At 40.3% G+C, this 17,903-nt stretch overlaps 1 protein-coding gene across 11 annotated transcripts in view; it reads right to left on the reverse strand.

The window, feature by feature from the left end:
* Window positions 1-17,903, reverse strand: part of setd5 (SET domain containing 5) — a 169,940-nt gene that overhangs the window by 89,017 nt on the left and 63,020 nt on the right. For all 11 annotated transcript variants that reach the window (XM_078543252.1, XM_078543259.1, XM_078543256.1 and 8 more), the window contains 4 exons: window positions 14,659-14,764; window positions 7,284-7,495; window positions 6,628-6,686; window positions 723-910 (listed from right to left, as the gene is read on the reverse strand). In XM_078543252.1, the coding sequence (XP_078399378.1) occupies window positions 723-910; window positions 6,628-6,686; window positions 7,284-7,495; window positions 14,659-14,764 (565 nt within the window). The remainder of the gene's footprint in view (window positions 1-722; window positions 911-6,627; window positions 6,687-7,283; window positions 7,496-14,658; window positions 14,765-17,903) is intronic.

Raw genomic sequence — 17,903 nt, forward strand, 5'->3', positions numbered from 1 at the left:
ACCTAAACCTTATGATACAATGATTACCATCCTCTAAATGTTCACCTACTTGGCCTTGATCCACTTGGCCCGCTTCATTCTCAAGAACAAGGTCTAGTGGTGCCTCATCTCTCACTGGACTGGAAATTTACTGTAGAAAATTTTCCCGAATTCCCCCTGCCCTTTACACTACCCCATTATTCCAATATAACCTGGGATAATAAAAGTCCCCCATTATAACTACTCTATAATTCTTGCACCTCACTATAATTTCCTTGCAAATTTGTTCCTCTACATCTTATCCACTGGTTGGTGGCCTATCAGCTACAACGAGCAATTCTGCACCGTTTTTGTTCCTTAGCTCTAGTCAAATAGATTCTGCCCTTGAGCCTTCTGGGGCATCCTTTCTCTCCAACAATATTTTCGTCCATCAATATTGCCACCCCTTCCCCTTCCCTATCTTTCCTGAACACCCTGTATCCAGGAATATTTAATACACTGTCCTACCCTTCTTTGAGCCAAGTCTCTGTTATAGCCACATCACATTTCCATGAACTCAATTTGAAAACTTACACTGTAAGTAAATATAAAAATGACATTTTGTGCTGCTCTCTGAAGATACATATTCTATTTTCAAATTTTCAAGCTGCAGTAATAATAATTTTGAAGCCTTAGAAAAATAAAACTCCACCAAAACTGTGAATTTGCACTCCATGTGCAGAAGTTCTTTCTGAAACATCTACCTTTATTTTTTTGGCTTTGGGGGCATTTCTTGCTTTCTCTGTGCTTCTCTTTCTCTTCTTTGCCTTAGTTCTTTTCACTCGGTTGACTGTGAGCGTGATGCTGGTAGGTGTGTGTTGTGTCGCGGTGTATGACACTGTTGAGGGTGAGACTTCCTCATCCCCACTCTCAGTTGCACTGCTTTCTCCACCTGTGAATTCAGGGAAAAGGTGAATTCATTCAGAACGGATTTAAACAAATGGAGTGAATTTCCTGGGAGGTTTGCCTGCCCCATTGCCTTAATTGGAGATGAAGGGACTCAGAGGAAATTCACTCCCAAACATTCAATAATTCAGTGCTGCAACAGCACAATATATACATTATACCAGTTGGCTGCATCGGCAAATGTCACAAAATCCAGAAGTTCCTTTTATAAGTGGATAGAATAAACTTTCTCTTCTCTATTTTTAATAACAAGTATTCAGCAACAACATGTGTAAGAATAAATTATAGCTTGTGAATTGTTACACAAAGTGCAAGAGAAAATGTAAGCTAAACTGTGGACGCCTGAAAAATGCTGAGCTGAGAGTGTTTGTTATAAAGAAATTATGCAAAATAAATGTTACATGATGTGAGAAAATTTATATCTCAAGATGTCAGGTAAGACTATCTTGGATTAATCGACTAAGAATTATTTTACTGATTCATTTGCCAAATACTGTTGTAAGATGAGGACACTGTCTTTGATAATGCAGTAATCTGGCTAAATTTTCAAGGTGCAGTTACTCAAGTTTTAGAATTGTAGTACTTTGACTAGTTTTAAAATTTAGGCTGCATGTATGAACAGACCTGCTATCACAACAGGATGGTGGTCGCAGGGAAGTGCTTGTGATTAATAAATTAAATTTGTGAGCCACATCAAACAGTTGCTATTATCTGTGAGAGATTGATTAACTAAATGTAGCAATGGCTGTTGTTGGTCCAGTCCATCAAGAGACAGATAAACAGGAACCTTTACAAAATGTTGGACAGGAGAGGAAGTACCTCTCAACAACTGAACTAAAGATGTGTAAAGGTGCTGGGTAAGCAGGAAACCCAGAGCATGAACAGGTATGGACAAAAATGATCGAGTCAAATGACTGTATGGATGGACACAGTGTTGGCATGAGCCTAACACCTATCTAACTAAAGAAGCTGAATAAGAAGTAAGATTACCCACATTACTCCCATTAATAGACTTATTAATAGGGGCATTGAATACATGAGTAAGGAGGTCATGTTAAACTTGTATAATACACTAGTTAGGCCTCATCTGGAGTACTGCGTCGAATTCTGGGCACCATACTTGAGAAAGGATGTGAAGGCATTGGAGAGAGTGCAGGGGAGATTCACAGGAATTATTTCAGGGATGAGAACTGTAGCTATGAGGATAGATTGGAGTGGTTGGGGCTGTTTTCCTTGGAGAAAAGGCGGCTGAGAGGTGACTTGATAGAAGTATTCAAGATCCTGAGGGGCATGGACAGGGTAAATAGTGAGAAAATGTTCCCACTCAAGGGAGCATCAAGAACTAGAGAGCATAGATTCAAAATAATTGGCAAAAGGAGTAAAAATGATGTGAGGAAAAATGTTTTTGCCCAGTGGGTGGTTGGCGTCAGGAACGAACTTCCTAAGGGGGTAGTGGAGGCAGGCTCAATCAAGGTATTCAAAAGGGAATTGGGTCGCTACCTGAAAAGAAAGAATGTGCAAGGTTACAGGGATAAGGCAGGGGAGTGGGACTAGGTAGAATGCTCTTTCAGAGAGTCAATGTCTCTGAATGGCCCCCTTCTGCACTGTAAAGATTCTGTGACACTCTGTCCAATAACTTAAGTACTTAATTTTGTATTGCATCTCTAACATAAAACATCCCAAGGCACTTTACATGAGCATTGTAAAACAAAATATGACACAGTAGGAGATATTAGGTCAGATTATCAAAAGATTGGTCAAAGAACTAGGAGTTAAAGAATGTCTTAAAGAAGAAAAGCGAGGTAGAGAGTTAGAAGTGTAGGAAGGGAATTTCAGAGCTTAGGGCCAGGCAACTAAAGACATGGCTACCAATGATGGAATGATTATAATTGGGGATACTCAAGGCTCCAGGATAAGATGAGTGTAGATATTTTGGAGGGTTGTGGCATTAGAGGGGATTACAGAGATGAGGAGGGGTGAGGCCATTGAGGTATATGAAAACAAGGTCTTAATGATTGCGCAAATATGTGGTCAGAAGCTCACTCTGTGATCAAGTGTGACACCAAGATTGAAAATACTCAGACTGTTGTCAGGAAGAGGGATGAAGTCGGTATCTAGGGGGTGGAGTCTGGAGCAGGGTTCAAAAACATCCAGTATTCAATGTCAGGTAAGCAGTTTGATAAATTAGCAACATTAGGTAAATTGAGAGAGGTGGTGGTGAGGTGGAGTGTTGTCAGTGTATATATGAAAATTAAAACTGTGCTTTCAAATGATGTCTTCAAGGGGTTGCATGCAGCTGAGAAATAGGAGGGGGCCAAGGACCCTGGGTGACACCAAATGTAACAATGCAGCAGTGGGAACAGGAGCCACTGCAAGTGGTGCTCTGGTTACAATTAAATAGATAAGAACGGAACCAGGTGAGAGCAGTCCCACTCAGCTGGATGACAGTGGAGTGGTGTTGGAGGAGAATGATGTGGTCAACCCATGTCAAAGGCTGCAGATAGGTCAAGAAGAATGAGGAGCAATAGTTTACCTTTGTCACAATTAGATAGATGTACTTGTGACTCTGATAAGAGCTGTTTCAGTACTCTGGCAGGGACGGAAACCTGATTGGATGGATCTGTTTAGAACTGTAGGTTAATGCCTAGACATTGTAATGTGTTGCTCTCCACTGTGTCCCAATAAGGGGTTTGCTATAATTACTCAGCATCAAGTTGAAATCCCTTTTAATTCTGACACATTCCATTTGCACTTTTGTCCTCAAATGCACATTAACCTGTTGTACCTTCACTCTAATAGCAGTGGGGTTATTCTTCCTAAACTGGAAGGAGGAATATGTATCTTATGGATTTATTACACAAAATAACTGAAAGCAAAGCAATAAACTGATATCATGCCCAACACTCCAATTCTGGGGGCTTCCAATTGCACTAGTAACAAACCAAATTACATCATCAGTCTGAATTCACTGAAAATTACCCTCATATCAATCATTTGATCATACCTCTCAACTGCTCCAATTTAATCGAACTCCTGATTTTACAAGTCAACTTCAACCCTTTCCCGATGTTGAAATGGGGTGGACAAACTTGAAGTTGTTCCCGGTACTATCTCAACCGTCAATGCTTCCTTTTGAAGTCACAGGAGTTGAGGCATACAGGAAATACTGCACGTACTTAATTTCTTTTTTTTCACTTACTAAATGCACTCAAAGTAAAAATGCCTTTGGATTTTTAGAAACCATCAATCAATACAAAAATGTAAGTATTACAATACTTGAATATTTTGGTGCTATACATAGTCTCTGGATAGATGTTGCTGATTTTTTAGGTTTGCATCCATCAATTTACAGGTTGAGAGGTATGCTCCTCATTTTTGATTACCCTGTAATTTTCTGCCTCTATGTCCATTATGGACTCCAGCATTAGAGATCATGCATATCTACAACAACACTGGCTAATTTGTAATCCTTTCCTGCCCCAGGGACATCAAGGGCAACTATAACACCACAACCTTGTCAAGCCTGAGATCAGCTATAATCACATAGAGAGGATCTCAAACCTGAGGTCTTGTGGCATGTATGGCACTACACTTAGTAGAGCATAGTGCCACACATGTGAAACATGCCACAGTGTACATACTGGATAAATGCACTTTGTGTATTAGCTCATGTGTGACAACATCCAAATTGAATGATTAACAATTGTGACAGAACTGCAAGCTTGTGAAGTAAACAACAGTCAAATACAGGACAAACAGAAGCCATCAATATGCTTTAGAATTGTATAAAATTGCTTGGAATGAGAACAAGATTTTTTTTTAATAAAATGCACAATTCTAAGTGCCATTGTGAGAGCTAATGCCCTCAGCAGTGCAAAGGATTGACATTATTGCTGAAAACACCTTAGATCCACTACAGTAGTTCAACTTTTACCACACAATGATGCCCCAGCAATACTTCCTAGCAAATCTTTTTGAGATCAAAGAACAAAAGAACAAAGAAAAGTACAGCACAGGAACAGGCCCTTCGGCCCTCCAAGACGGCGCCGATCATATTGCCTATCAAACTAAAACATTTTGCACTTCCGGGGTCCATATCCCTCTATTCCCATCCTATTCGTGTATTTGTCAAGCTGCCTCTTAAACACCACTATCGTACCTGCTTCCACCACCTCCTCTGGCAGCGAATTCCAGACACTCACTACCCTCTGCGTAAAAAACTTGCCCCACACATCTCCTCTAAAGTTTTCTCCTCTCACCTTAAATCTATGTCCCCTAGTAACTGACTCTTCCACCTTGGGAAAAAGCTTCTGACTATCTACTCTGTCCATGACACTCATAATTTTGTAAACTTCTATCAAGTCGCTCCTCAATCTCTGTCGTTCTAGTGAGAACAATCCGAGTTTCTCCAACCTCTCCTCATAGCTAATAACCTCCAGACCAGGCAGCATCCTGGTAAACCTCTTCTGCACCCTCTCCAACGCCTCCATATCCTTCTGATAATGTGGCGACCAGAATTGCACACAATATTCCAAGTGTGGCCTAACCAAGGTTCTATACAGCTGCAGCATGACTTCCCAACTCAATACCCCTGCCGATGAAGGCAAGCATGCCATATGCCTTCCTGACTACCTTATCCACCTGCGTTGCCGCTTTCAGTGACCTGTGGATCTGTACACCCAGATCCCTCTGCCCGTCGATGCACTTAAGGGTTCTGCCATTTACTGTATAATTCCTACCTGTATTAGACCTTCCAAAATGCATTACCTCGCATTTGTCCGGATTAAACTCCATGACCTTGGAGGATGACCTCTGGTGGCCCGAGACCTGGATGGCCCCAGCCTGGTAAGCGTGACCTGCTCAAGGGCAGATGCACCCTCCTTGGCTTGAGCAGCTGGATGGATGGGGTCACAGGCAGAGGGGATTCTGAGCGGCTGCAAACCCTGGGAGGAGGCACTCATCATCCCTCTGGGTGCCCGAGGGCCCCGGCCTGACTCCTTGAGGAGATGGTGCAACTGGAGGGAGGTTAAGGTGCCTCGTGCCCCCATCACTTACATCCTGATGGTGCCCACCAGGGTGTGAGACCATGGAGTCCAGGGCCGAGTGCAAATCTGGAAAAACCTGCTGGACCAAGGTGTTCATGGGGTCGCCAACCTTTCCATAGTGACCTCAAGGCGTTCGAATGTCAGTGCCACAACATTAGACAGAATGCAGATGGAGTCCTCCATCTTTCACTCCAGTCTGCTGAGTGACTGTCGAATCTCTGCCTGATGTTCCACCGCCACCTGTCGTTGCATCTCCAGCATTGAGTTGGTGACTCCTCACAGAGGCTCATCATCTGACTCAGGCTGAGCTGGTGGCTGGTCTCCAGCAGCCCTCTGAGTACCGGAGACCTGGGTTGTCCCTGCCTCCGACTGCTGGGGGGACGTGTCAGTGAGTTGTTCCCCAGTAGGTTAGCCTGAGCCTGATGTAGAACTATGCCCCATCGAGGTGCGTGTCTCTGTGCTAGTGGAGTGTGTGGGCGAGCGCTGTGACTGTTCTTCCAGAGTTTGCTTTTCACTGACAATTTTTTAGAATAAAAATCCAAATACAGCAGAACCAAAAAGATATTAACATTACTGACAAATCACCCAAATTATACTCCATTGTAGCTAATAATAATAAAATGAAAACAGAAAGAAATGCCTAAGTTTCTTTCCTTACCAGACACATTCTCCTGCTTCCTGCGCTGGAGTCTGATGACCTTCCGCCTGTCCAGTCCCCTGTGAATATCAATACAGATTACAACACAATGAATTACTGAGGACCAAACCTGTAATGAAAAATTTTAGGCTAATATTGATTCAGCTTCTCTCAAAGGATTAGGGCACATCGTTTGGATATCCAGTGCTACTTTACCCAGAAAAAGTAAATTAAAAAGAGGCCATTAAGTACTTCTATGATTTTCATTAAGAAATATTACCATTTTGGGAAAAAAAACTTTTAGTAGTTTTTAAACCAAACATAACCCTCAACTGTTTCATGGATCATACTGAATACTGTTTGCAAACACATATCAACTAATTGCAAACACTAGTGAAACAGCTGTCGACTGGCTTTTACTGATGATCTTCTTTATTGAGAGGTGGAGGTGTCAGCTGTGGCTCAGTTCATAGCACCCTCGCCTTTGAATCAGAGGGTTGTGGGTTCATGTCCCACTCCCGGAAACCAAGAACTGTGATTGTACTCGAACGAGTTGCAATCTGTGACTGTTGATAACTCGAAAGAGTTTCAATGAACTAACACTAAGCAGTTCATGTCAAACCAATGATCCATCCCCATAGAAAAAAAATCCCTCACCTTTCAGTGCCATTTCATACCTGCAGTTCTCACAAGCGATAATAAAACCATCCTGAGTTAAACTACAATGACACCAGGGAATGTTCTCATCCTCAGATGAACTTTCGCTATCCTCAGAATTATCATCGTATCGCTGGCAACGTAGTCTATTCAACTCTACTCGGGCGATGATGGTCTGTGGAGGTGGTGAAGCTGGAGGTGTTGGAGGAGGTGGAGCACCATAGTTATGGTCCTTAGAACACAATAATAAAGGCCATGAGGACATGAAAAAAGTGACATAGATTTAAAAAAAAATGAAGAACCATTGAGCCAAACTAATTTGGAACAGTTGGCCTTTCATTCCAGTGATAAAAAATTTCTTACCACTGTAACAATACTGAACAACTTGCTATTTGCACATATTAGTCAATATACAATCATTTACCATTTGCTTTACAACGTGTGTTGACACTTCCCCACTCACCTAAGAAACAACTATCATACATGGAATTTCACATAAACCATTCCTAAAATCAGCTCTCTCATCCGGAGTACAGTATAATCCAACACAATGATGTCAAAATGGATTTCACTCTCTGTAACTCTACCCACAGGGACATCATCTTAAAGGCGAGCTTGAAGCATTCCTCAATTCATAATTTAAGAATTTAGTGGTCCTAAGATACATGGTAACGTACAGAAGGTTTTGTCTTGGTCTGCTGAAGTTGGACAGGAAGATACGTTCAATATATTAAAATCAATTTTCATCCCTTGAAAGGAAGTTACATCTACAATTCACACAGTTAATGAGCAGCAACTCTGAACGCAGCTTGACTGAATTACTCTTCATTCCCAAGTATCTCCAGTTCTAGCTACAACACAGCACCTGTTTTTAATTTCTTTCCTTTGGGATTTCTATTCCCCTTAATTTTAAAGGAACTGCTCATTTAGCCCCCTTATTCCCTTATACTTCCTGAGAGTAGGCAGTGACTCTTCACTGCAATGGTCATTTGTGATTTGGTGCTAAGAGACACGTGAGTGTCCCTGAATACAGTATCTTGGCCAAGAGGGGAACTCACCAGTAGGAAAATGATATTGTGGCAAAACATCCTGGTGCATCACGGCTTAAGTATATTAGAGTTGACTATTTACAAAAGCTAACAGATTGCACAGGTGAAGTGTTTGGAATACAGCATTAAAATTACCTTCGACGTGAGACAGGTTCTCCTTTTACATAAACATAGCATTTTAACTATGTTAATTCTCATTAACTGGAAAAAATGAAGAGCCTCAAATATCTTTCCTTTGAGTAGACCAAAACTGCATGGTCAGACGCAAAATTTTGGGTTCTTGAGGTGCAAGCACGATCTTAAGATGCGAGTAAAATGAGTAAACATTTTGCTTCTTCATAAAGAAAGCAGCCATCAAAACCGTGCAGCACAGCACATTTTCAGTGGCAGTGAATGATGCTCTTAATATTGTGCCTGAGAAGAGAGCCTATAAAGACAGATCCTGAAGATGGAGAACATAGCGGACTGGAAACCAGTCAATTGCTGTGGCACAATAGCACCACTACATCGACATAGCCACTGATAAATAAATATTTTTAACAATGCTGGGAATACTTCACAGATCTGGCAGCAGCTGTAGAGAGAGAAATAGGGCTGGATATTTGTCTCCCGATAAACGGGGGAATGGGGACAGGACAGTAAAATATTTTGGATTTTTGACTGTTATATTCCAAAATTCCAATTTGCAGTGTTTTCCTGACCCCGCGCTATTTTTGTATGGCCTTTTCGCGAGTCAGGAAGGCCTTGAGCATGAACCTCACGTGCACCACTTCTGAGGTCGGGTTCACCGTTATGAGGGCCATATGAAATTTGAATTTCCTTCCCCATGCTATTTTCATGTGCAGGTTTCTCCCTAAAAAAAAATCCCACCAGGGTTCGAGAGTTCGTGACCACTGGGGAAGCCTACTGACAAGTCTGAAACATGCTGACAGGTAAGTGTTAAACGTTTTGATATCTTCAAAGGTCACTATTAGATCCTGTATTCAATGTGGATGTGTTTTTAATGCAGTTATTGATCTTTTAGGGCTCTGTCTTTGAAAGATAAGTTGACCATTACAGCAACATCACTGTCTAAGTGTTGGCATGCATTAAAGTACCTTTTCCAATAAAGTGCCATAATGCATTCTAAACTGCAGAAAAATGTGCTGGGAAACCCTCTTGTCATGCTTTAGACTGAGATTTAAATGTCCAAAGATTTTTAGCTTTGAGAAAATGGCCCTGCTGTTGAAATATAGGATAAACTAAAACCTTAAAAAATGCTAAGCACCTGCTATACTCCATTGATTGTTAGGCAATCTACTTTGAAATGGAAAATGAACAGCATTTGCAGCTTTAAAAAGGACTATCTGGTGTCTCATTTTCAACATACTACGCTATTGACATATCCAGATTTTTTGATAGCTGTGGCTATTATGAATGTTTGGCTAAGTTTCAAAAGATCCAGAACCATTTATCTCAGCAAGGGGCAGTGTTCACATTTTGATTGGCAGTTTTATGGAGCTATCAAGGGATTATCTGTCTTTGATGCTGTAAGCAGATAAATATCACAGATTGACCACTTGAGGGGATTTACATTTTTTGAATGGGTTTTATTGAGTATAAGTTTTTTTCAGTATGAAGTGTTTTTGAATATGACAGCTCTATTAAATTGTTAAAAGTTAACTATTTTTAAAAATGTCCATTTCAAAGATATCCTGAGGTCTGTCCAGAATGGATACTGGGTGAGTGGCTATTGAGAATACATGGGGGATATGAGAGGGCTTGGGGGATGTAGGCTATCATAGGAGATGGGGGGGAAGGTGGGGGCATGGGAGTTATGGGGGAGGGTGAGGTGTGAGGGTCGGAGAGCATAAAAACTATGTTGGACAGCTGGACCAGGCCGAATAACCAGCCTGCCTCTGCCGTTAGCTTGGGACTTGGAAAACATCTCCAGGAGACAAAAGTATGGCAGGTATATGCTGAGGTGACGGGCTCGGGTTTCTGAACTTGCGAAATGGCCAAACTCGCATATCCCAAGCCCAACATGAAAATCTAGCCCAAAGAGTTAACATTTCGGGTTGGTGACTTTTCGTCAGAACATTTGTAATAGAAGACAGCAGAAACCATTCAATTTATATTGAAATGCTGTAGATATAATGTTGTAGGTTTCAATTCACAAAGATTTGGGAAATCCAAATGATTATAAACATGGGAGAAAGAAAATCTCATGACATATATGCTTGTAAGGGAAATAATTGATTCCTCATGAATACTTAAACATGGGTCTTCCTTTTATAAAAGAGAATGTTCCAAATCAACATTGAGATAATGATTTACAAGCTTTTCAAACCTGCAGAATGTTTTACCCAAAGCAATAAGGAAGAACATGAAACAATACAGAACAAGGTAGAGAAATGGGATTAAAATACGTAGCTTTGGTTGAACACCTAGCAGCACCATAAGTGTGATAAACCATATGGGTCCCATCTGGGCTTTTGATTTGATGATTTCTGAAGAAGTCAATTAACCAGAAAGCATACAACTGACAAAAGTTCCAAGACGGCTGCCCTTTTCACCAGGTAACATTTTTTGACTTTTGAAGGCAAATACTGAAGTGTGGATGAACACAAAATATATTCACTTAATTGTATGAATGACTTTGGCTCCTGGTGTTTATAGACAGAGACAGCATTTTGATGAACAGTTTTCCCTTTTGCAGTGGTTAAGTTTCTCATAACTAAAGGATTGAGATTTTGTTTGGCATCTGCCAATCAACAAGGAGGACACAATAAGGACTCATCATCACATTACCAATATAGTTGAGTAAAACACCAACGTATTATACTAGGTAGCTCAGAAAACAATACAAGCAGCAGGAAATAGAATGGATTGGGGGATGGGGTGTCACTTAAGAGAGCACAAAGGTCTGCTTTCTCAGTGAATTTCAAAGGAAATATATCCAACAATCCCATTCAGTATGGTTTCATACATTTCAACTTGGCATGAGTAACATAATTCAATGTTTCCTGCCCCTCAGTTTCTTAAAATCTACACATTACAAAGATCAAAATTAACTACTGAACGACACGTAGAGTACCTAGCATCAGAAACAAGATGATATAATCAATGACAGTATAGGTACAGCCGCTTCCCTGTGCCCAATCTTTTATTAGTAAGTATTATAAAATGCATTCAAGTGACAGCTTGGCCAGTTGGTAGCACTTATGTTTTCTGCAAAAGGGAATTGGATAAATACTCAAAAAGGAAAAGAAAATATACGATGGCTATGGAGAAGGAGCAGGGTGTAGGACTAATTGGAAAGCCCTTTCAAAAACCTGGCAGAGGCGCAATGGGCCAAATGGTGTGCTTTCAAGTTATATCATTCTATGATTTGAAACATTAAATATAAGGTTCAAATACTTGCAAAGCTGAGTATTTCACTCAACCACATCTAGATTAATGTAAGCTTAAAAAAAACAGTAGTTTGGGGTACAGATAACGTAAAGGTTTGGTGCTTTCCTAAGTGATTGTGAAATTACAACTGTGCTTTGGCTTGAATGGCAAGATATTTGGTGTATGCCCATCAATTCATCTAGTATGTGCTTCAGGAAGAGGCAGTAAATCTTGAATTACAAAGTAATTAAACCAGGTGTTTAGATGCTAACCTAATTAGAGGTTCACTTTTCGTGAAGTTTATCATTAAATTAAAATTCAAATATCTTTCCTTAATCTCCAATACAACCATGACCACTGTTCATTAGAATGCTGTATTTTAGACTGAATAACTTTACAAGATGGATTCTTAATTTTGTTTCTGCAATTGTTGTTCCTAATGTTAATCTGATATAATTTCCTCAACTATTTCCTCTTTATTAATCTTTGAAGCTATGCTATTTATTAGCTGATTCCAGTTTTTAAATCAACTCTGATTTCCTAGTTCCTTTGTTTCCTGGGAAGCATGGCATTATCACTTGCCTTAAACAGTTTCCATGCACCCATAATAATTAAACATCTACTTTGAGCCAGCATCTTTGCAAAGTAACTGTCCTTTGTAAACATGCAGCTCTAATGGATAGCACTTTTATGTCATGTGTGGTTTCAACAAGTTTTGGATCGAGTTATTAAAATACTTCTTCTAGGTCTGCTGAGGTTTTAAATGCCTGGCACTGCAATTTATTAAATAGGAAGTGTCAAAAATTTAGGTTTCAATATTATAGTGCTGTATATTAGCTCAGGAAAACAGTTCTGTTTACAGATGAATAAATGGTTTATTCTATTTATTTTCTCATGCCAGTTGACTCACCTTGCTGGGGTATAGTTCCATAGTGCCAAGTGTGCATTTTTTATCCATGAGCCTTGATGTTGAATTTCAAGAGATTATTCGCTCATGCCAGGAGCACCATCACAGCCGGAACCAATACTGTCCTAATCTGAACTCTATAACAGGGACTACAGGGCTGCCATCAGAGTTGGAATCCTGCTTTTTATTTCAGACTTTTAAAAAAATAAATTTAAACTCTCCATTCACTATGTGGGATTTGAACACATATTCTCTGGATTAATAATCTGGTGACATAACCACAATGTACTGCATTCACCTCAGACCTTTCTGGACTGTAAGCTCAGCTACTCACCGAGCCATTTGTGGTGCTATTGTTCGTTTAAGTACACAATAGAAATATGAAAATTTTAATGATTACAGCATACTTGCTATGAAAATTTGTCAGCATACTTTAACATTTTTTACTAGATGTTGGGCGATAAGTGTGTTGAAGATCTATTTTGGCAATTATATGTTAAATTCACATCTGTAGAGGGTGTTGAATTCCACAATATAGACCTAACAACATAGAAAGATAGAAAAGGGAGACAGCTCCAGATTAGTCAGAACAGTAATACAGGATGGTTAATATGGTTTCTATTCTGTCTGACATCAACATCATCAGAGTGCATCCTCTGGTCTTCATGCAGCTGAAAATGAATGTCAACTGGGCTCTATAGATTGTCTCTATTTTCACAAGAAAATACATCAGATCACATAGTGCACATAGCATTACATAGAAACTGCAACAAAGGTTAGGCTGAATGGCCTGTTCCCATCTGTGTTGGTGTTTATCTTTCACACAAGCAGTAGTTCTAACTTCATTTACCCACCCTGACTTCATATTCCTTTATTTTATTTTCCTTCAACCAAACAGTTTTCCAACCTAATTGCTGACATTGTCTTTACTTCTATCATTAACTGTAGTAGTGCATTGCACAGCCTCACAAACATTGTGTGTTAAAATACATTTTCCTGCTATCTACCCTAATCTTTCAAATTTAATCTTGCATCCACGCCCCCTTGTTCTCTTTTATTTTCTACTCTCACCCATTCTTTCATAGTTTTAAGCATTTCAAATCACCTCACAATCTCCACAGTTCTAATGAAACCAGCCCCAGGTGATCAATCTGTCTTTATATTTTCTTTTGCATGGCAGCATCCAAACGATTCTGAGTAATTTATTCTTTATTCTTCCTGTGTGAAGCCCAAAACTGTACACAGGAAGACTATAGCTAAAGTCCTAAATTTTCAGAGAATCATAAAATGGTTGCATACGGTTTTATATTGACTCACTGTTAACATTTCAACTTTTATAACCTATACCTCCTACCATAGAACCCAACTTGCCACTGTTTTTTTTTTAAATGACCTTGTCCATTCTGAGGTGCTTTTTTTAACATCTGTGAACCTGAATCCACAAATCCTTTTGCTCTTCCGTGTCATTCAGTTTTCCTCCCATTCAAAGTATAATTCTTACTTTTTTTTAAATCAAAATTTACCATCTTTCATTTAGAAACATTGAATTTGATCAGACACTGTTTTTGCCCATTTCACTTTATAAATACCCCCTTGCAATTTACTTTGATCCTCAGAATTATTTACAATGCCCCTACTTCAGTAGCATCTTCAAATTTGGATACTACTCCTTCTATGCCTCCATCCAAATCATTGACCTACACAGTAAACAGAAGCAATCTCAAAGCAGGTCCTGTGGGACACTGCTACCCAACAGTTATCACTCTCAAGATACTCCCCTTAACTCCTACTCTGCATTTCCTCCCCTTTAAGTACTTTTTAATCCAATTTTCTACCTTTCCCCAATTCACACTCCTTAATCTTGTCTAACAGTGCCAGCTAGGGCTAATTACATCATACGTAGAGTTCTGGGACACAAATGTTCACCTGGCTGTTGGAAAGCAATGTCCTTTCATGTATCTGCAAAAATGTTTTTCTTTTCTTTCAGGTCAACTACAATTTGTTTGCACAACCAGGCAGGAATATAGGTATAGCATAGTGTCCAGTGAAATAGAATTGTACGCTTACTGCGTAAGGCAGGCCTCTATACCCGTGATGTTGTGCGCTCCCATAGTTGTGATTTGGATAGCTGTTCTTCTCAGCAACTGCAGGGCTAGCTTCCACCGACTCTGGGCTAAAAAAATAAAACCAAAGTCAAAAAATCATTTGTTTGCAATTCTATTGAAGCTTCAGAAGTTTCATTTTTCTTACCAGTACTTAATCCTTTGGGCATCAAATGGAACTTTCACCCTTCCCTTAGTCCAGCTGCCACATTTGGTATATCATGCCTTCTCTCCCCTCTTCTTTAACCGAGGAAACACAGTAGCAAATAGGAATTGTAAAGCAGGGCTAATATGCTTTTTAAAAATTTATTCAAGTGATGTGGGTATTGCTAATAAGGACTACATTTATTTTCCACTCCTAACTGCCCTTAAGGTGGGCGGTGGTAAGTTGCCTTCTTGGATACAACTGAGCGGGTTGCTAGGCCATTTCAAAGAGTAGTTGGGGGTCAGAGTGGGTAAAGACACCAGGTTTCCTTCCCTAAAGGACGTTAGTGAGCCAGGTGGGTTTAATTTTACAACAATACAGAAGCTTCATGGTCACCAATGTTGTGACTAGCTTTTTTATTCCGGATTAATTTAATTCAATTAATTTAAATTCCCCAGCTGTGTGGTGGGATTTGAACTCGTGTCCTGATCATTAGCTCAGGCCCCAGTAACATAACCACTATGCTACTGTACCCATTGTTAATATATTGAAGTATTTGTCTCGGCTCAGCATTAGCGTGCTTGCATCAAAGTCAAAGGTCGTAGACTTGAGAACAATATAGACTCACATCTCCGTGCATCAGAGGTGTCATCTTAGAAGTCAGACATCAAAGAAAACTTAATTTAGGCAAATGTAAAATAAATCCATGGTACAATTCAAAGAAAAGCGGGAGTTCTCTGTCTCCTGGCCAATATTGATCACTCAACCAACATTGCTAACAACAGATTATCTGGAAACTATCTGTGTACAAATTGGTTGCCATAGTTTCCCTACAACAGTGAGTACATTCAAAGTACTTAAATGACTGTAATGTGCTTTCTGACATCCTGAGATTTGGAAGGGAACAATATAAATACACAAATTGACTGCAAGGGGTAGGAGGCTGATAGTCAAATATTATTATAAATTTCAATACGCCTCTCTCCCGCTAAATGCACAATAAGATAGGAACAGAGGTACCTCTCCACATGCCTTATACTGAAAAAAATCTATTCTATATTACACCAGCAGAGGTCACCAACAGCAAAATAAAATGTGGCATTTTTCTATCTGATCATGACATCCTGCTTCAATTAACCTTCTCATCTGTTTTTAATTCTCATTCACCCCACAACTCAGGTTACAGAAAACAGCAACATTGTGAAAACTGCTGCTTCTGCACCCATTAGTAAATTCCACTTCAAGCAAACTATTTTAAGCAGAAACCAAACCTCTTTTCTCCCTAAACAAAAACAGAATTACCTGGAAAAACTCAGCAGGTCTGGCGGCATCGGCGGAGAAGAAAAGGGTTGCCGATGCTGCCAGACCTACTGAGTTTTTCCAGGTAATTCTGTTTTTGTTTTGGATTTCCAGCATCCGCAGTAGTTTTTTGTTTTTATCTCTTTTCTCCCTATCCACATTGCAATACAAATCCCGAGAGTCGAGCACAAATTCTGTACATCGGGCTTACATACACGAGATGCAGATCATCAAAGCAGTTGACAGCTCAAATTTGTTAAATGCAAGGCATAGAAACTGATCGGGAGACTAGGAATTTTACCTTTCTGACATATGTGGAAACTATTCACTCTGTTTAATGGCCTTCAAAATAATCTACTGAACAATTCATACAGTTAGAGTTTATGTTTGCCTGATATGAAATCACTCCCTATGCTCTCCCCTGTATCATACCCTACTTTACCCAAGTCCAAGAGGTTAGGCAAAGTATGGCAAAACACAATTCTCAGTAATCACCCGCTTCCAGCAATGTAAATAAGGGTATTTGGAGAAGTTTAAGCTTAAACTGCGTAGCATATCAGTACCGGGCTTCCCAGTGTTTATCCACCCAGGACCAGCTAAATGAAAACACTGATGCCTTAATCCTGACTATTTCTCATCTACATGCTGCCACTCCCAGCACCACGCCTCCACCGGCTACAGCATCCAAAAACATATCATGAGATTCCACATGTATACTGACAACACCCAGCTCTAACCCAGTCAACATTTCTCTTGCTCTCGCCACAGCATCTGATTTGTCACACTGCTTATCTAACATCCAATATTGGATGACCAAAACGTTTATCCAAGCAAATATTGTGAAGGCTGAAGTCACAAAAAAATGTCCTCCACCAACCTTCACCACCCATCACAAACTTCCTCCTCCAGTGAGTTGTTTAATTGGCCACCACCATTCACAACTGGATGCGGCAGGACTGCAGAGCTTAGCGCTGTCTATCACTTGCTGCTTATGCTGTTTGGCACACAAGTAGTCCTGTGGTATAGCTTTACCAGGTCGATGCCTCAGTTTTAGGTATGCCTGATGCTGCTCCTGGCATGCCCTCCTGCGCTCTTCATTGAACCAGGGTTGAACCCCTGGCTTGATGGTAATGGTAGAGTGGGGGATATGCCGGGCCATGAGATTACAGATTGTGTTCGAGTACAATTCTGTTGCTGCTGATGGCCCACAGTGCCTCATGGGTGCCCAGTCTTGAATTGCTAGATCTGTTCCAAATCTATCCCATTTAGCATGGTGGTAGTGCCACACAACACGATGTAGGGTATCCTCAATGTGAAGGCAGGACTTCATCTCCACAATGACTGTGCAGTGGTCACTCCTACTGATATTGTCATGGACAGATGCATCTGTGGCAGGCAGATTGGTGAGGATGAGGTGTTGCATGTTTTTCTCTCTTGTTGGTTCCCTCCAAATTCTACTATTCTGATGCTCTCCTAGCAGGCCCCCCATCTTCAATCTTCCATAAACTTGAGCTCATCCAAAAGTCTGGTGTCCGTATCCTGACCCGCACATCCCTTTCACTCATCACCTCTGTGCTTGCTAACCTACAATGGATCCTGGTCCAACAACTCACCAATTTTTAAATTCTCATCCTTGTTAAAAACCCTTCCATGATCTTGCATCTCCCTATCTATCCTACAAAATCTTTGCATTCCCCTAATTTAGACCTCTTGTGTACCCCCCGTTTCATTTTTCCATCCATTGGCAACCATGCCTTCAGATGGCT

Source organism: Cetorhinus maximus, chromosome 6, assembly GCF_964194155.1.
Source record: "Cetorhinus maximus chromosome 6, sCetMax3.hap1.1, whole genome shotgun sequence".
In the NCBI taxonomy this organism is placed as follows: domain Eukaryota; kingdom Metazoa; phylum Chordata; class Chondrichthyes; order Lamniformes; family Cetorhinidae; genus Cetorhinus; species Cetorhinus maximus.